The sequence below is a fragment of the Lacerta agilis genome, chromosome 14, assembly GCF_009819535.1.
Source record: "Lacerta agilis isolate rLacAgi1 chromosome 14, rLacAgi1.pri, whole genome shotgun sequence".
NCBI lineage: Eukaryota > Metazoa > Chordata > Lepidosauria > Squamata > Lacertidae > Lacerta > Lacerta agilis.
The window spans coordinates 39,797,174-39,817,771 of NC_046325.1; the positions used below are offsets into that span (position 1 = coordinate 39,797,174).

The 20,598-nt window shown below is 47.6% G+C and overlaps 1 protein-coding gene across 1 annotated transcript; it reads left to right on the top strand.

Moving 5' to 3' along the window:
• Positions 1 to 313: 313 nt before the first annotated feature.
• On the top strand, positions 314 to 20,155 carry EREG (epiregulin). Its single transcript, XM_033170747.1, has 5 exons — positions 314 to 700; positions 13,298 to 13,384; positions 14,095 to 14,218; positions 16,083 to 16,232; positions 19,672 to 20,155. Exons 1-5 carry the CDS (start codon positions 385 to 387, stop codon positions 19,763 to 19,765), a joined length of 771 nt encoding a protein of 256 aa, XP_033026638.1. The 5' UTR covers positions 314 to 384; the 3' UTR covers positions 19,766 to 20,155.
• Positions 20,156 to 20,598: the final 443 nt, after the last annotated feature.

The window sequence follows — 20,598 nt, forward strand, 5'->3', positions numbered from 1 at the left end:
ATACTATGGACAACATGGATAGACATAAAATATAGATTACGAAATAATATGCAGTTGAAAATGTTGACAACAGGGACCCATGGAGGGGATGGGAGGAAGTACAGAGATTCAGAGTAATCTCTCTACATGGATATCTTTGGTATGGTTATTAATTCATATTTATAAAATCTAATTTCTGAGGGGGGAAAAGAAGGGTAGTTCTGCAGAACGGGAGCGACTTCCGTCCAGCAAGCTGTACCGCGTCTGTATAAGGAGCTTCCTTCTCGCGGCTCCCCGCGCGCCTAAGAACCTCCCTCTGGAAGCAAACGCTCCCAGCGACGCGCGTAATTCTCCGTCCGCTGCGCCCTGGCAGGTGGCGAGAAAGACGCGGCAGCCAGGTAGGCGATGGAGGCTCCCCCACCTCCGGCCTCCGATTTCATCACTAGGGAAATTTCAGAGGCAATGAGCCTCGGGCCAGCTTCCGCCGCGCGTCCGCACCCACTGAGGAAAGGTATAAAAACCCGAGGGAACGCCTGCCGGGAAGAAAGGAGGCGAGGTCTCTCTTCGGACGGTCGCAGCAGCAGCTCCGCGCCACCTGCCTGTACAACACAGCCGCCCGCGCATCCTTCACCTTCGGACGGCAACCCGCTACGCACAGGCTCGAGCAGGATGGCAAGCAGCTGCAGCTCCCAAACCGTCGAAGGCGCCCTTCTACTCTTGGGTAAGTCTGCGCTCTCCCGCCCTGCTTTGGCTCCAGGGCTGCGCCGTCCAGCAGAGAGAGAGAGAGAGAATGTGAGGGTGGTGACTTCTTCCTTCCCAAAGGGACGCGCCGTCGAAGGAGATCTGGCTCTGCCGTCGGGCCGTTCGGTTTTCTCCCGGTTTCCCCGACGGGCTCGGCGTGGAAGGGAGCTCAGCCGAGAGCTGCGCGTCTCTGCTGGCTTTCCGCGCTCCCGCTGGCTTTCTAGACGGCTTGCAGGAGGAAGCCCTCGCTTTTCCGCGTTGGGGTTTGACAGCTGGGTTGGGGTGAGAGTTGTCATTCCGCAGGTGAAGCTTCCCGTCTCTCATCACGGCGAAAGAGCGCAGGGGAGGGCGGGCGGGATGGGGGGGGGGAAGAGGTTTTTGCTGATGAATTTCTACCTGCGGTCCCCCCCCCCCTCCATGGCTCACAAGTCCTGACAAAAGAAAATTGGCAAGGTGTGTTGCTTCTTGCACCGGAATTGTTGGGGTGTGCGTCTGACAGGTTGCATATCTTACAAATCCAAGAGTGGTTGGCTAAAGAAAAATGCAGATTCTTCTCAATGGAAATCTGTCTGGCGACTGTGAAAGCAGGATGCACCCCTGGCCTGATCCTGCAGGGCTCATGTTTTAATTCTGTAGCAGGTAGCATGGGAAACTCACAGCTTGGCATTGGAGCCAACTCCTAGGGGCCAAGGTCCCTTCGCACCCCCCAAAATATATATATTTCAGGGAGTCCCTGCCTTTCCCCCAAGTTGTTGAATGGCAATACCCCACCCAAGTTGTTGGGCATTGCCATTCAAATGATGTGTGCACGCACGCTGTGTCTTGTGATCAATTATGCTGGGCGCCTGGAATATTTTATTCAAGTTGGTACCCCTGCAGCTCCGACAGAAGGATTGCAATGCACCGTAGGACTCCTCCGGTGCAAGTCCCGTGGGAATAAAGGGTGGGGTGGATGAGGACACAGTAGAATTTGACAGGTCAGAATTACAAGACGGAATTAATGCGGCCCTCGGTGCCTTTCTATTAGGCCCTTGAAACTCTCCCCAGGTCACACGCACCCCTCACTGGCCTCAGCTTCACACCTCCAAACATTTTTGCCTGACTGGAACATGCCCTTGAACTTTGGCGATGCCTCTAGCTCATCCGAACGGAGAACAGAGAGGATTGTGTGTGTAGAAGTTTGGCTACTCTCCCAAGGGGGAAATTACCATAATTGCTCAACTCACTTTTGCCCACCACTGGCAAGTGGCCCTCGGGAGATTGTTCTGAAGGGATTGCGGCCCCCCCCCAGACAGAAAAAGGTCCGTCCGTCCCCCCCTTGTGCTTTATCACGATGACTGTTGTGTTATGGCACAGCGACGTTCTCCTGCAGCTGCTCTTCGTTTCCATTGGGGGGGGCTTTGAGGGGGCCGTTTTTCGAAGGCAGCCCCACATACAATGTGTGGCAGGATAATCCAACCTGGAGACGGCAGGTTGTGTCAGCCGCAGCTCAAAGCGACCTCAAGTGGCAATATGCTTGGGCCGAAGAGCACCCACTAGTTGCAAACTTCATCCTTGAGTCGTGACGCCGTCCAAGGTGGGGGCGAACACGGCTTAACTGGACAAACAACCCACTCGGTAACAGTACTAAAGACTGTTAAGAGAAATCCCTATCCCTCTAAGTGTGCTTACTCCGAAATCCCACTGCATTCAACAAGACTAATCTCCAAAAGTGTGGACAGGGATTTCAGCCTGTTGCTAGAATATTCCCAGTGGGTCTTCCCCAGAAGTGAGGAAGAAGTAGCTGATTTTAAAAGGGGGGGGGGGCAGAACCTTGCTGCCAGGCCCAGGAGAGAGAAATCCAGGGTGCCAGATGATCGGGGTCAAGTCGCTGGATCCTTACAGTTGGACAAAGGTGACATTCCTGTTCCAACAAATGTTCTTTGCTGCACAGCCATTTCTACTCTATACCTCACTTGCCGAGATCACGCCGATTTCATAGGCTCGATCATTTTGGTCCAAAGTTACAAGACCTTTGGCTGCTTTGTCATGATTGCTGTGGTGTTAATCTTTGACAGCGGCATTAATCTTTGTGAGCGGAAAGACACTGGTTAGCATGTTTAATTGGTTAGATCTGTTTAGGGAAATAGGAGTTTATAGAGCGTTGAAACGTACTTTCAAAGCCATGCATTTGCTAAAGAAAACCCAAAAGCTCATTTGACAGCAACGTGGTTTTTCCCCCCCAGTTTGGTTTGGTTTTTGTTTTTTTATTATGTATTTTGATTTGTGTTTCTTTTCTTGTATTTTTAATGCTGTGAACTGCCCTGAGATCTTTGGGTGAAGGGCTGCATACGAATTTAATAAATAAAATAAGAAATAACACAAAGCAAACTCCACAGATGTAAGAAAAAAGACTAAATAACTATGCAAGAAGAAACTTAGTTGGTCTCTAAGGTGCTACTGGAGGGATTTAATTTATTTTTTTATTTTGTTATGCAAAAGAAAATCAAACTTGAGGACTAATATGCATATACACATAGGCAACTCCTGTTTTAGGGACGAGTGATATGTGCGCACATGTGCACACTGAATGCAGAACTTGGAAGTAATCCGGAAACAACATAGAGAGGTCACTGAAACATCACTACAAGGGCAGAACGATGGCTGGGGGGGTGGGCAGAGGTCTCTGCAGGCTTTTTCAATGGGTTTCTGATTTCACACGATTTCTCGCAAGCATGCAATGACCCGGAACGCAACCCATGCGCAAACGGGGAGTTGCCTGTATATATGACCCAGTCTTAAATTACACCCAGCAAGGTGTGAGGCTGAACTGACTCCCGGAATTTGTTATTCCGGTAATAAATAAAGCAAAGGGGTGTGTGGGATGGGGAGTCCGCCTTGTATACAGTATCTGAATTCTGCAATGCAATTCACTTTCTCTTCTCTGAAAGTTTGGTGTTCCGCTCTTGGGGAAGTTTGACGGAGTGCAGAAGATCGAATTCTCTCTCTGCTGAATGTTCACGCATTCCAGTTCCCAGATCTGTCTATACTTGCAGGAACCGCCGCATGGCCTACCTGTTTGGCGAAGCACGGATGCACGTGAATTCCTGCTTAACACATGCGATTCTTTGGTCGGTGCCCATTCATTTCAAAGCGGTGTGCGCAAGAGAAGTTTCTGCCGGATCGTGCCCATAGTCGTTAGCTCTGATTAGCAATGTGCCTGGAGGGATGGTGCATGCAGGAAGGTGGGACTTATATGTAGTAAAGACTCATGAGAGATGCAGAAAGTGCCTGTGCCCTTGGTTTCCGGACATGTACCCCTGCCTTAGGGGGATTTCTCTAAACAGGGACCGGTAAGGCACATTGCGACCTGCTTATGGTGCAAGGTGGGTTTCCCATCACTGTGGCTAATGGCACTGATTCTCCCTCACTCCGCTTTTCTCCATAGAGGTGAATGTCAACCATTATCTCATATGGGAGAAAAGGAAGTGATGCGATCAGGGTTCCTATCGTGGCCTGGTTCAAACCTGCCTGCTCCCTGCCCTTTAATGTCCATTGATAACCAAGCCAGCTTCAGGAAGACCAAAATTTTAATAAGGAATGGGAAAAAATTATAACTTATCTTAAAGACCATTCGAAATATATTTAAAAAATAAAAAAAATTGCCCAGTGGCACCTTAGAGACCAACTAAGTTTGTTCTTGGTATAAGCTTTCGTATGCATGCACACTTCTTCAGATACCATTCAAGACCATTGTCAACAGTGAAAACCGTGAGTAGGACTGGAATATCACTTGTAGTTTAAGGGTGAATTCTGGATGCAACGGAGATGTAAAAGATTTGGACTATCGTAAAAGATGCAGAAGGAAATGATAAACAACAGGATCAACAAAGGGGAAGAAGGAAGTCCAGGAGATTCCTTGGAATCTTGTTTTTATGTTTGATATCTCTCTGTAAAATTGTAATTTGAAAAACCAAATAAAGTCATTTTTTAAAAAAAGAAAGGTAACCAAGCCAGCCTCTCCTTGAATAGCCAGCTCTTGGCCGTGCTAGAACGCTGCGAACAAGCTGTGGCATGAAAGTGTTTCTGACATTTGCCGGAAGCACCTGCAAAGCTAACAGATTTATCATGCCTTGGGATTGTGTGGTCCTTTGCTAGAGAAGCTCAAAGCCAATTTTGCAACCTTGGCTGCAGTTCGGTGTCACATCAGTTGGGGAAGTTGCGGTTCTGCTGGATGTTGTGGTGATGTGTCAGGAACAGAAATTTCATAGGTAGGCCTACACCTCTTCCCTCCTTTTTTTTTTTGGCAGGGGATTTGTTAATTGAGTTGTTTGGTGGCTCAGGTGTTGCCCAGAGTTGCATCGCCAGCCACCCTCTGCCTAGTGATTCTGAGCTTTTCTCAAGGAAACGCAGCCACTCGGTTGCACCTCCTAATTACAGGGCAGGTGTTTCTTCATCTGCCAAGTCCGTTTCAACAGGAGCTGCTCAGTTTCTGTTGTTTTTCTCTTTTCTCTTTTGTTTTTTTTTAAATGCCCGGCCAGTTAATTCTCAGCCGCCTTGCGTTTCAGCCATTGCGCAGCAAATCTCTGAGCCGACACATGAAATATACACAGGAAGGAAGGAAATACAAGGGTGTCCCCACTCAGCCATGAAACTTCCTGGGTGACCTCTCTGGGCCCAGTCAATGCCTCTCAGCCTAACCTACCTCACATTGTTGTTGTGAAGAGAAAATGGGGAGAGGGAGAACCAAGTATGCCATCTCGAGTTCCTTGGAGGAAAGGCAGGATATAAATAGAAGAAGAGGAGTTTGGATTTGATATCCTGCTTTATCACTACCCGAAGGGGTCTCAAAGCGGCTCACATTCTCCTTTCCCTTCCTCCCCCACAACAAACACTCTGTGAGGTGAGTGGGGCTGAGAGACTTCAGAGAAGTGTGACTAGCCCATGGTCACCCAACAGCTGCATGTGGAGGAGCGGAGACACGAACCCAGTTCCCCAGATTACGAGTCTACCACTCTTAGCCACTACACCACACTGGCTCTCAGTAAATAAATAAAATGTAGGCTGCCACACTTGGTGTATCATTCTCCTCATGCAACAAGCTCTCTTGGGTGAGTTTCTGGCCTATTAAATTCTATTTCCTGGCTTCTGTTGCCAAACAACTTCAGCTGCCATGCTTTTTCTTAACCCATTCAGAAGCTTCAGCCAAGGAGAGGAACGTGGGGGTCGCCAACCTTTGCAAACTAGAGAAACTCGCCCCGAGAACCATGCTAACACACCCCACAACTGAGCACGCACCACAGTCTATTCAGTTGGCTATGAGAGAATGCTTCCTTCGAGCCTAATACCTAAAGAAGTGGTGGGGATGTGGATACAGTGGAAGTCCTCTGTGGGCATGCCCATGGGCACCACATTGGCCACCCCAGGACCAATTCTTTGCAAGTGTAAACGTGACGGCGTCGGTTGTTGGCAGCAGAAAGGAAAGAAGGAGCAATGCACCCGCTTACGTTCTTTTCTAAGGCTATGTACACATTTGTGGGTTGAAATGAAGCAAGGCCAGTTTCCCCTGCTGTGCATCGTCACACCACAGAAGGCCAAAGGTGTCTTCACAACAATGCATGTTCCCCTGTGTCAAACTCAAAATTCAACAAAGCTGACTTGCGTGCAATGGCTCTCTGAAATTGCCACACCTCAGCTTCCATTTTCGAATTGGATGGAAGTTGGTTTTGGCGCGGATATGCATCGAACATCAGTATTTCTGAAGAAGTTATAGGCTACCTAAGGATCGTGGCTAATGTCCTGTGTGCTCAGCCTCAAGCGCCGTCTCCGTTGTTTGAAGAACGTCCTCTTTCCACAAGCCTTTTGGGTAGATAATCTTTCCCAGTCTGCACCCGTATTGGAATTGTTTTTCAGGTGCTTTTTTTTAAACTGTTTTATGGCTTCCTGAACTGGGCTGCTTTAGGAGGAGGGGAAGGATGTGGATGTAACAAATAAATGGAACGATTATGTGACAATGCAGGTGGCACTGTGGGTTAAACCACAGAGCCTAGCCCTAGGGCTTGCTGATCAGAAGGTCAGCGGTTCGAATCCCCGCGACGGGGTGAGCTCCCGTTGCTCGGTCCCAGCTCCTGCCAACTTAGCAGTTCAAAAGCATGTCAAAGTGCAAGTAGATAAATAGGTACCGCTCCAGCGGGAAGGTAAACGGCGTTTCCGTGCACTGCTCTGTTTCGCCAGAAACGGCTTAGTCATGCTAGCCACATGACCCGGAAGCTGTACGCCGGCTCCCTCAGCCAGTAAAGCGAGATTAGCGCTGCAACCCCAGAGTCGTCCACGACTGGACCTAATGGTCCAGGGGTCCCTTTACCTTTATGTGACGACAGCTACAGTTCGACAGCCACTTGCTTCAGAGTAGTTTTACTGACTTGGTACAAATGTTTGAGTAAAATTTGCATCACAAATATTGCTCGTACGCACGTTGACCAGATGGTGATAAGCAGTGCTTTTCCCCCCCTGGTGGTACGCATACCCCTAAGCCTTTTGTGAATCTTTCTACTTTTGTCCATTTACTGCATTTATTTTCCCCAATTTCAACTATAAAATGGTGGTTTTCTTGAGTCAAAATGGGAGTACCCCTAAACTTTTTTTTTTAAGAAAAAAAGCACTTGTGATACGGATAGAATTCCAGGGACATATCCTCTTTATGAAGACTTTTTATTCACATCAGAAGTCAGAACCTCCGCCTACCATATGGAGGTGCACACTGTAGTGGTCATTGTTGGGTACAGGTGGGCCCTGCCGGAAAATGCTTTTCCATTTCCTCAACCACAGCAGACATTCATCATTCTGTGTCCACTGGGGCATGTCCAGCCCTCATAGGTGTGGATTTTTGGAGGGGTGGTGAGTGCCCCCTTAGGGACCTCCTTCCTCCCCGACCCCAACGGTTTTGTTTTTATTTTTCTACAAGCTTTGGGGTTCCTCAAAGCACGCCGAGTCCTCCCTCATGCTTCGTCTCTAATTGTCTACAGTTCCGTCGGCACTCAATACATGAAACTCTCCAATTCACCTGTCCCCAGTGGTAGGTGATCAGGTTTGGTCATCACCCCTTTGTAAACCACCGAAAGGTTTTTTTTTACGATCAAGCAGTGTACTGTATAAATGTTGTGAAAATGAAACCGGTCATGGATCCAACCCATTATGGACTTCTGTGGTCACAATTACTACTTGAAAATGTACCTGGTGCTTAGCCGCAAGGGAACACTCTCTCATGCTGTCCGAAGAAAGTTGTGTATGGGAGGCCGTTAGCATCAGAGTCTCTGTTGCTTCATTAGCCTTGTGACACACTGCAGGCCTTGTTGGTTGAGTAATTGAGCTGGTGTGTTGCTCACAAACACCCCAACTTCTCAACGGGCAAAAATCCAGGCGACCGGAGAGCCGTCGTCTTCGTGCAACTTCATTAAGGGAAGGAAAAGTCATTCGCTGAGATTGAAACCTGACACGGGTCCCTTAGAAAGAGGAACTTTTTTGTGGCAGGTTAAGGAGGGAAATCTGGTTGAGAGGAGCTCTCAAAAGTTGGAATATCCAACGAATAATAATAATAATTTTAAAAAAACGGAGAGATGAGGGCTGAACGAAAGGGACAGAGCAAGCAATGGGGTAAGATGCAGCAGACGAAGAGACGGAGTCCCAAGAAAAAAATCGGGGGGACTATGAACAAAGGCAACAGAATGACATTACACAGCATCGCCATATCTAGATTTTGTGAAAGCTCCTGTGTCTAAGACAGGGGGAGGGAACCAATGTTGCTAGACTCCCACGATCCTTGACTGTTGGGGATGCTGGCTAGGGCTGATGGGAATTCAAGAGCCCAACAACATATGGAGAGCCCCATCTCTGATTTAAGAGTAGTATAGAGAGGAGATTGCTGTCATCTAGCAATCCTGAAGAGAACAGGCAGGATGATGGGATGAGGCCCAATCCCACACTGGTTTGAACCAAGCAGCCAGCGCATTGCCTGAAGGGTTCTGGCCCTTTTCGTGCAACCTCTGTCCAAAGACTTGGCTTTGAGTGTCATCGGATCTTGGCAAGAGTGGGAAATCAATCCCTTTTTGAGGTGCACATTTCCCCTTCATCAAGCCACCTGTGAGGAACCGGGCTTGCATTCTGGGGCAGGTCAGCAGGGAGCTTTGCGACGCAGAGCAATGCTAACTTTCCTGTAAAGCAGGAATGGGCATTGCACACTAACATTCCACCAGCCCGGCAATGACAGTAACCATAGCATTCCAGTAAAGCAATACGAAATAGGCAGCATCTCGCCTACGAAGGAGAAGATAACAGTATTTGTTTAATGACCCAGGCAGCCGTATTAATGCAAACATCGCCCCACCTTCTTCGGTTCTTGGACTAATCCGTTTGAGAGGCACCCGAGAGCATGTGAAACCATTCCCCAATGGGTAATGATTAAAGGAACGGCTTGTAGCTTCTGTTCTGCAGAGCACATGACTTTATCCGTACAGGGGAATCTCCTTTGCCCTCTCACTGACGTCACCGGGACTTCATTGGGAAGGAGTTGGCAATTAGGATGATGGCTCTGTTTTGGAGCCAGGAAATGTGGTGGTGGGGTGTACTGTAAAATCTTTGCAGCAAGCACCCCTTGGACTTGGGCGTTTTCATTTACTACTTGCTTGGTTGCAAATTGCCCAAGGAAAGGAACTTGTCGTTCGAGCGGGATGAGGTTCAGTTCCTGTGGCCGCATTCGCACCGTGCTGTGCATTTAAAGCACTATGACACCACTTTAGACCGTCGTGGCTTCCCCCAAGGAATTCTGGGAGTTCTAGTTTGTCATGGATGCTGAGAGTTGTTGTTGTTGTTGTTGTTGTTCAGTCGTTCAGTCGTGTCCGACTCTTCGTGACCCCATGGACCAGAGCACGCCAGGCACACCTATCTTTCACTCCTCCCACAGTTTGGCCAAACTCATGCCAGTCGCTTCGAGAACACTGTCCAACCATCTCATCCTCTGTCGTCCCCTTCTCCTTGTGCCCTCCATCTTTCCTAACATCAGGGTCTTTTCTAGGGAGTCTTCTCTTCTCATGAGGTGGCCAAAGTACTGGAGCTGAGAGTTGTTAGGAGGCCCCTATTCCCCTCTGAAAGCGACAATCCCCAGAGTTCCCCATGAAGAGGAATTGACTGTTAAGCTACTCTGAGAATTGTAGCAACGTGAGGGGAATAGGAACCCTTGAAATTTAAGCACTCTTAAATGTATGAATGTGTGACTCCTTGGCCTGGTTTCTCTCAGAAGCATTATTAGGCCTCAATTCTTTCTTTCTTTCTTTCTTTCTTTCTTTCTTTCTTTCTTTCTTTCTTTCTTTCTTTCTTTCTCTGAGGTACTACAAGGTGTGGTATTGGTGATACTCCAGCCACTTACCCTGAGGCAAATTATGAAAATGTATGGTTTTATCCTATGCATTAGAAGAGCTCCAAGGCAGATTAAGGCCTAAGAACAAATTTAAGCCCTGACAGCAAGAACCAGAATTTGTTTCTCCCCCTCTGAAAAGTCAGCCTAAAAAAACTTGCATTGAAAAAAGCACATATAAATTATTGTTTATTACAAGTATTTATCATATTTGTTAGTTGCTTTTCTTAGAGTAACCCAAAGCTCGAGTGGAGAGGAAAAGGTCTTTATTTATCATTATTTATTAATTTATTATTTGTAAATTAGCATATGCAAATCTGCCCCAGGGGCCTGTCTTCCACATATGATACCTAGCAGTGCCCTTGATTTCCCTGCTCCTCACCCCTCTACCCTAAAACATTTCCACCAGCACATCTGTCTGCAACACCAGTGTCCCTGAACGTCCCTTATGTCCCCTAAGGATTACTCCATGCTGCGCTCACTTGCGCCTGTAATGAATTGCCTCCCACACAAGCCACTGTTGGTATTGTGTGGTGTCTGTATCTCATTCAATTGCAGGGTGGCGGCTCACATTGAGTCAGCAAAAAAGCATTCCAGTTGCTGAGTCACTGTTTCCAGCGATTACACGGATTCCCTCGGAAGATCCCTGTCCATCTAACAGCTGCCTTTGCTTTGCTTTTCAGCCTCCGTGTAATCTCCCTGCTACGTCTTGCATGGTTTTTGAATCATGCCAGCGTTGACTCACAGTTTAAAATAATAATTACTGTGCAGCTCATATAATCCTTAAGAATGCAAACAAAACTTTTCTCTCATAATAGCAAATTGGCAGGTCTTCTTTCACATGGCTAAAGTATGCCATAGGACATCTATCTATCTATCTATCTATCTATCTATCTATCTATCTATCATCCATCCATCTATCCATCTATCCATCCGTCTATCTATCCATCTATCTATCCATCCGTCTATCTATCTATCCATCCATCCATCCATCCATCCATCTATCCATCCATCCATCCATCTATCCATCCATCCATCCATCCATCCATCCATCCATCCATCCATCCATCCATCTATCCTTCCATCTATCCATCCATCTATCCTTCCTTCCATCCACCCACCCACCCACCTACCCACCCATCCTGTTATCAATATGAGTTATGTGAGAAACAAGAAGTGTATTCCCAACCTAGGAATGACAGTGATCAAAAATATTCTGCTACACAAAGTCCCATTATATATAATCAGCATTAATGTTGATACATGTCAAGTATGTTTTTCAATGGTGGGTCACACTTTACGTGACAGGGATGCCCAAGCAACTGTGCACATGAGAGCAGCAAACATGTTTGCAAGCCGCTGGGGAGGTGTAACGGACACATGCCAGGTAATCGTGATGGCAGGGTGATAGCTCGGTAGTAGCATTTCCACCTTTCACACAGAAGTTCCCTGGCCTCCTCGGGTTGGGCTGGAAATGGTCCCCGGCCTAAAACGTTGGAGAGATGTTGCCAGTCGGTATGGATGATAATGAGCTAGATCGGGCAAGTCCAAAGTCTGTTTCGGGGGCCTAATCTGGGCCTAATCGGTTTAATCCGGCCCCTGTGTCAGTTTATTCCTGGGGTAAAATCCTAAAAAAACCACAACAACTTCAATCCTAAAAAAAAAGGTTGAGATGAGCCAGGATATTGTCAAATACAACACCTATCTACGGAACACCAGCAAGCAGCAGCAGCAGAAACACCGGTACCAGCAGAGACCCCAGCAAGAGAACTTGCAGTGTCAAAGTAGGGGAGAGCCACCCCTTCTGGAGGAGGACATGAACAAATGGTTCAAGCCACCACAGCCACCTCCCAGGATGGACTCGCTGTTGATTGCAGGTCAAATTAATACTTCTAGCCAGAACATCAAGGAGTTCACTGCGCAGAACCTGGGCAAACTCTTCACGGCTCAGGCACTTCAAGAGCACAACAACTAGGGAGGAAGACGAAGTGTTTAACAAGTCTCTTGCCCAAGGAGGAGATGCTCTGAATCTCAGCTCGTTTTCGCTTAAGACATTTTCCATTGCCCGTTGCAAAATGAACCGTGAACTAGGCTCCCTCGTGTGTTTTGAGCAGAGTTATCCCTCTTCACAAACAAACAAACAAACAAACAAACAAACAAATGACCAATTTTAAACTTTTAAAAAAACACAACAACAACTTTGGTCGGCCCTTTGGTCGGCCCTCACGGCCCTTCTTTGCTTCATCATATCTGGCCCTCTTTGAAAAAATATTGGACACCACTGAGCTAGATGGACCAATAGCTTTCTGGGTTCCTGTGTGCTGACTCAAAAAAGATGGAGCCAGCCCTACCATTAGGCTGAAACAGTCACCTCAGGGAGCTGATTGGGCAGCAAACAGCTACTTCTGAATTTAGTTTTACGGTGTTTTTACTCTCATATTTAAGCGCTTGTGGCATTTTAACTGGGCCAGCCTTGGGTATTATGCACCGTGGGGGTGTGGGGGTGTAGAGCATTTGCCGTGCTGCCTCGGGCAGCAAAATGTTTTCAGCCGGACTTGGAATGGGCTGGGGGATGTTTCTGTTTTGCTCTTTCACTACACGCATGCCCTGCAAGCAACATAAGGAGTGAATCGGCTCTCAGTCAGGGTTGGGTGTAGCGGTGGCATTTTAAGGGCAGGTTGAAGGAAGATCTAGTTATGCCACTGTTATGTACTGAGTTGAATAGGATCCAAAAATGCAGCAGCCTGATTGGTCCTAGAACAATAGGATTGAGATTGCAGCAGTCTGATTGGTCCTAGAACAATAGGATTGAGATTGCAGCAGTCTGATTGGTCCGCAGGAGCCACCCAATCCAGCTCCAGGTGGAAGTGAATCCGCAACCCGATTGGCATACAGGAGTATCCCAGAATTAGCCAATCACGTGGGGCCCATTGTGTAAATAGTGTATATAAAACAAATGTTTTGGGGGAACTGCATTCCTCACTACTATGAGCTGAATAAAGAGCATGAAATTCACACTTGACTCCGAGTATATTTCAGCCACCTTTTCCAGTAGAAGCAGGATAGCATGAGCACCTGCAGGGTAAAATGATGGCTGTTGTTGTTCTTGTTTTAATGTGGGGGGGGGGGAATTCAAGAAACCCCTCTCCTAGTGTCTTTGTTTCACCCCGACACATTCTTTCTCTTCAGGCTTCCACCTATTTCAAGCCGTTCTCGGGACAACTGTGACACCGTTATGCGGAAGGAACGAAACGGGCAACTGCACGACAGTTCTGGGTGAGTCGGATTCTCTGACACTTAATGAAATGTCGAAAACTTTTTCAGAATGCCTGCGGGCTTCTGCCTCCTCTGGTTTGGCTAAAATGAGTGTTTGGAATACGGACGTCCTACAATGGATGCGGGTGGCGCTGTGGGTTAAACCACAGAGCCTAGGGCTTGCCGATCAGAAGGACGGCGGTTTGAATCCCTGCAACGGGATGAGCTCCCGTTGCTCGGTCCCTGCTCCTGCCAACCTAGCAGTTCAAAAGCACTTCAAAGTGCAAGTAGATAAATAGGTACCGCTCCAGTGGGAAGGTAAATGGCGTTTCCGTGTGCTGCTCTGGTCGCCAGAAGCGGCTTTGTCATGCTGGCCACATGACCCAGAAGCTGTACGCCGGCTTCCTCGGCCAATAAAGCGAGATGAGCACCGCAACCCCAGAGTCGTCAAAGACTGGACCTAACGGTCAGGGGTCCCTTTACCTTTACCTATTCCGTACCTTCCAACATTTCTCTGATGGGAATAGGAACGTCCTAAGGAAAAGTGGGACATTCTGGAATCCAATCAGGAACTGGGACGGCTTCTGTAAATCTGGGACTGTCCCTGGAAAATAGGGACACCTGGAGGGTCTTTGCAAGGCAGATGTGCTACCATTGACCCATGGCCTTTTGTCAAATAAAGTGACACCTTTCTTTCTTTCTTTCTTTCTTTCTTTCTTTCTTTCTTATAGTTCGAACAGTACACAGTCCCCGTGTCGCTGAAGTTAAGACCACAGAATGCGGCTCTGACTTGAAAAACTACTGCATTAATGGGCACTGCAAGTACCTCGTCGCTTTGAGCACACCTTCGTGCACGTAAGTCGAATGCTGCAGGATAAGATACTCAAACAATAAATGATTTTTGCATAGCGCTTGATTCAGAGCAGGGCTGGGAAAGCTGTGACCCTCCAGGTGGCGGGACTATAATTCCCATTATCCCTGACCGACTGGCCATGCTGGGAGTTGTAGTTCCACGGTATCTGGGAAGCCACAGGTTCCCCATCCCTGAAATAGTGTGGTTTTCTTTCTTTCTTTCCCTCCCTTCTGGCCCCATTCCTGCATCCATAGCAGCAGCTTGGCTCTCAGAAATCAAGGAGGCAATGTTTTGCTCCTCTCATCCCAAGTGAAAGTTTCACCTGCTTAAGTTTCACGGATCAGGCTGCCGTTCAAAGCACAAGTTGGGGCCTACAAGTTCTACGCCGGCATTGACCTGACTTTTCATTGGCTGAAAGCAGACTTAACTTCCCATGGGGGTGGGGAGAGAATGTGCCCATTTCATTGATGCAGCAGTACAGATGACTGAGGCTGGCACTGAGCAACTTCGTGGTTGCCATCGCTCCACCTCAAGTGACTGACCAGATCTAACTAGATGGTTCCTATGTTCTACCTCCACTGTCAGACGTGAAATGCTTCTGATTGAATGCTGGTTGCTGGAAACCGCAGGAGAGGGCTGTCGAACCCAGGTTCTGCTTGTGGGGTTCCCATGGGGATCTGATTGGCCTCTGTGAGAACAGGATGCTGGACTAGATGGGCCTGATCCAGCAGACTCTTGTTGCATTATTATGTTATTAACCCTGCACACATTATTTCAGTGTTTGAGCACTACTCCCCTCCCCTCCACCTTCATTTAGATCAGTGTTTCCCAAACCTGGATCTCCAGCTGTTTTTGGACTACAACTCCTATCATCCCTAGCTAGTGAGACCAGTGGTCAGGGATGATGGGAACTGTATTCCAAAAGCAGCTAGAGACCCAAATTTGGGAAACGCTGATTTTAGATGGTCAATCTGTTCTAACTTCTGGCTTTTAAAAAGAACACGATTGTGCTGCTTTTACGCCCGTGAAGTTCTATATTGATTTGTAGGGTGAAAAGCAAACATTACGTTAGATCTTAGCTTTTCGCATGCACACATCACAGTGACAAAGCTTTTAAGATGGGGGGGAATGCCCATTTGATACCTTAAAATCAGGTTTAATAACATGCTCATATACCCCACTCAATCCTCTCGTATTGTGGTACCAAGATAACCACAACCAGGGCTTTTTTCCCCAAGCTCGAACTCAGTTCTGGCACCTCTCAGGTGAGCACCATTGCCATTATAAGAGAACAAGGTGAGTTCCGGCACCTCTCTTTCTAGAAAAATAGTACTGACCACAATGTCCCAACAAAATGAAATAAAAAATTCCTTCCAGTGGCACCTTAGAGACCAACTAAGTTTGTTCTTGGTATGAGCTTTCGTGTGCATGCACACGAAAGCTCATACCAAGAACAAACTTAGTTGGTCTCTAAGGTGCTACTGGAAGGAATTTTTTATTTTATTTTGTTTTGACTATGGCAGACCAACACGGCTACCTACCTGTAACTGGCACAATGTCCCAGTTAGGACTACCGTTCCTTGCTAAACAAAACAAAACATGCTCCAAGGCATATCAGATTCCCTAACACCCTTTCACCCACAAACCAGCTTCAACCCAGTTGGAAAACTGGATGTGGCACAAGCAGGTATAAACATGCACCCGGGTGACAGTTTAAGGAACCGGAGTTCCGGTGGGGGTTCAAGGAGCAACCAGGGTATCGTCTCCTGTTCTGGGGCTTCTCCAGCTTGCAATCTGTGTTTGAGAACCCAAATACACAAACAGGTCTGATATGATCTCTCTCCCTCTCTCCCCTTCGCCCCACAGCTGTGAAGATGGTTATTATGGCGACCGGTGTGGTCATTCCACTTTGACAAGCCAGCAGCCTCTGAGCAATGAATACCTGGCGCTCACTATTCTCCTGGTTCTGTTTTTTGTCATCACTGCTGCAGTTGTTATCTACTACTTCTACAGATGGTAAGCTCCTGCTCTGTTTTTCTCGGTTGTAGGCATTCCGGAGTTGTGAGTACAAAAGTAATCGGAGCTAGGCTGTGTTGCAATTGCAGGACCCAGGGGTAGGCAACCTAAGGCCCAGGGTCCGGATGCAGCCCAATCGGCTTCTCAATCCGGCCCACAGACAGTCCGGGAATCAGCGTGTTTTTACATGAGTAGAATGTGTGCTTTTATTTAAAATGCATCTCTGGGTTATTTGTGGGGCATAGGAATTCGTTCATTCCCCCCCCCCAATATATATATATATATATATATATATATATATATATATATATATATATATATATATATATAGTCTGGCCCACCACATGTCTCTGAGGGACGGTGGACCGGCCCATGGCTGAAAAAGGTTGCTGACCCCTGGCAGGACCTTTGGGACATTTCGCAGGAGATCTTTCAAGGATAAAATCGTGACTGCATTTCCCATCGTTCCTGGCCATTGGCTGTGTTGGGAGGGGTTGCCGAGAGTTGTGGTTCCCAATACAGTGGTACCTCGGTTTTCGGACGTAATCTGTTCCGGAAGACCGTTCGACTTCCGAAACGTTCGAAAACCGAGGCACAAAGGGCGGTCTGCAAATAGAGGAAATTGTGGAAAACAACAGATACATGCAGCGGAAGCCGTTCGACTTCTGAGGCGCGTTCGAAAATGGAAGCATTTACTTCCGGGTTCCCGGCATTCAAAAACTGAAACGTTCAGCAACAGAGATGTCCGGATACCGAGGCACCACTGTATCGGGGGAACACTACATTGGTAAACACCAAATAAATCTTTAACGTGAAGGCAGCAAACATGTATATTGTAATAGGGACACTTGTTAGGAGGGGCAGAAGGGGCTGGGAAGGCAGCCCATCTAAGAGAAGGAAAACTCTGATCCCAAACCTCCACTGCCTTGTGGGATATCTTCGGAAGACGAAAAGGCTCAGAAGGAAACCCCAAACAATTCCGGAATGGAGTCTCTAAAACGCTTGGATGGCGTGTTGTATGCCTCCTTCCGGCAACTCCTGCAGCCAAGCTGGTGCCAAACGTATTGCTCGGCTTTGCTTTGGACCATATCAGCTAGGCCGAGAGGAGGGTCTTGTTGTCTGGGCAGCCCAGGACCTCTGGACACTCTGCCCAGGCTTGTGCCTCAGGGAGATCACTTTGGTGCTGCCAACACAGCGGTTTGACTTCAGCCCCGGAGGCACCGTCTCTCTCGACAGACGGATGCTGACAACACTTGTTCGGGAGCTGGGAGTTAACAGTAGCTTTGTGTGGAGTGGGGATGCGGGTGGCGCTGTGGTCTAAACCACAGAGCCTAGGGCTTGCCGATCGGAAGGTCGGCAGTTCAAATCCCCGTGACGGGGTGAGCTCCCGCCGCTCGGTCCCAGCTCCTGCCAACCTAGCAGTTCAAAAGCACGTCGAGTGCAAGTAGATAAATAGGTACCGCTCCGGCGGGAAGGTAAACGGCGTTTCCGTGAGCTGCTCTGGTTCGCCAGAAGCTGCTTTGTCATGCTGGCCACATGACCCGGAAGCTGTCTGCGGACAAACGCCGGCTCCCTCCGGCCTATAGAGCGAGATGAGCGCGCAACCCCCGAGTCGTCCACAACTGGACCTAATGGTCAAGGGTACCTTTACCTTTTTGTGTGGAGTGTACAAATCACGACAAACCTGGGTTTGTTGCTCTGTAATATGCGCCGTTACCCTTAGTAGGAAAACAACCGATAGGCATGTGCCCATCTCTGCACTTTTCAAACATAACCAGCTGAGCACTTGAACTGATATTTTCATCTCAGTCCTGACAGTCAGTCCTGGCTCTTTAACAGCAGAAACTAAGGAGGCGAAACCTTTCCTGTTACAGTATGTAGATAAGATTATGGGGGAAAGTTCAGCTGCTCAGTCTCTGCATGTCAAGAGGCCGTTAAAGGCACTGGAGCAAAGTCAGTTTAAATAACAAGAGGGGGGGGGGAACCAATTAAAAGCTGGCACTTCTGTACCTAGAGTTTCAACAGCACTCGGCCGTAGTAAAATTCCCCTGAGGATGTTTATGACATTTCCTCCATCTGAAATTCCCCACCCGATTTTGGGAGTCCAAATGATCTTATCTCGCTAGTCGAATGGTGCTCTTAGGTTTGTGATTGACCATTACATAATAGATGACTTCTGGACTTGTTTTGTGTGCAATGCGGGGTGCTGGTTTCCAGCCTGTCTCTATTTTTGAAAGATGTCATTAAGAAGAATGCATATACTGTGTGTATGTGTGTGTATATATGTGTGTGTGTGTGTGTGTGTGTGAGTGTGTGTATATATATATATATATATATATATATATATATATATATATATATATATAAACATTGCACCCAGGGAAACCTTGCACACTAGCAATGCACCTTCATAACCGTGGGCGGAAGGGGGGAGCACTGGCGGAGGAAGGGGGTGCCATAGGTGTGGCCCGCCCTGGGTGTCATCCCTGAGAAGGGGTGACATCGCTGCCCCCATGGGATGCTCGTCCCGCCCCCACCCCCACCCCCCGCGGGTGGCTAGCCCCATCCCCAGGTGCACACCATGTCACCACTCTGGGTGCCAGAGCAGCTAGCTCTGCCTCTGGGGGATGGGGAGGGGATTAATCTACACCAGGGGTCCGCAAACTAAGGCCCCGGGGGCCAGATGCGGCCCAATCGCCTTCTAAATCCGGCCCGCGGACGGTCCGGGAATCAGTGTGTTTTTACATGAGTTGAATGTGTCCTTTTATTTAAAACGCATCTCTGGGTTATTTGTGGGGCCTGTCTTGGTGTTTTTACATGAGTAGAATGTGTGCTTTTATTTAAAATGCATCTCTGGCTTATTTGTGGGGCATAGGACTATATTTTCAAAATCTAGTCCGGCCCCCCACAAGGTCTGAGGGACAGTGGACCGGCCCCCCTGCTGACCCCTGATCTACACTTCCTGCCACTTTCCCTCAGGAAAACCCTCTGTTTTCTGCTGGATCAGAACAAAGTCAATTAGTTTTTCAGAGGGTTGGTGTTTGTTCCAATTCAGTGGTAAGCAGGGGGGTTTTCCATGGTGGGGCAAACAAAATAACTCTCAACCCCATGCCTCGGAAGCATGAGACAAACATAAAACCTCTCTGACCCTTCCTTTCTATGCACAGAACAAGCAGAAGTGCGGACAAGCCCGTGTGTGTTTGTGTGTGTGTGTGTGTGTGTGTGTGTGTGTGTGTGTGTATCTGCGTTAACAATGGCAGCAGATATTGCGTGCTCCAGTGTCTCCAAATTAAGTCAGAAGGCCAGTGGACTGAGACACTGGGAAGATCCACCTTGAAGTCAGATGCCTTTGAAGAACAATAATTTCAGTTTACTTGATGGTGGAGTGGAGTGTATTTTGACTTTCTAAAGATTCTCCTTTCCCCGTTAATCTTTGCAGGTACCAGAACAAAAGCAGGAGACTTGCTGCAAGCAGTAACTATAAAGAGGTTTCTACAGAGGCTGAAAAAGACAATAAGCTGCTTCATGTCTGAATCCGGGGAATCCCAGAAGGCATTTATTTAATATTATTATTAAATATTTTATTAATAATATTTATGTTCCAAAGCAAAATTTCAAAATGATGCGGATCAAAATACACGTGCAGGTCAACAACTCCGTTTTTATATATATATAAATAATGTTTTTATTTGTATTGTATTTTTTTTATCTTATTTCTGTGCAATGTTTGATAATGTAACGCCATGATGTCTTGCGTTCCTTTGTGTGTAAATAGTTATATATAATATATAAAAGAATGTAATCTTCTCACTGCTTGTATGTGACCCACTTCGGAAAGACATAATTTTTTCTTGTGTGTCTATCCTGTTCACTTGAAGAAACTCTACACCCGTCTGAGGATTAAATCTTTCCATTCATTCTAACTGACTCGTGCAGTGGTTCTTACACTCAAAGCTTCCTCTTCAATGCACAACTGCAAGAGGGAGGAGGAAGGCCCAGAGCTCGATGTTAGAGCATGTGTTTGCATTCCAAGGCGCATGATGCTCGCAGCCTGGTGAGGGGCCAGTCAGGAATAAGACTCAGGACATTGGTATAGGGTTGAGATAGGCCACAACTTTTATTGCTTACAGATGTGCGTAGGCTTTGGCCAAGGCACTGGGTATGTCTGACACCTGGTTGATAAGTAGGGTGGTGGGAGATGACCCTGATATGCGCCAGGTTTACAATCCCACCAGGGACGCCATTGGGAAGTTTGTTTTGACCCAGCAGCTGCCATTTAGACACACAGACAGAAACACCCCTTCCTGGACCCCTTTAACGCGGTACCCAGTCAGCTCAGGATCCCACACAATGCCTTCTCTGCCAA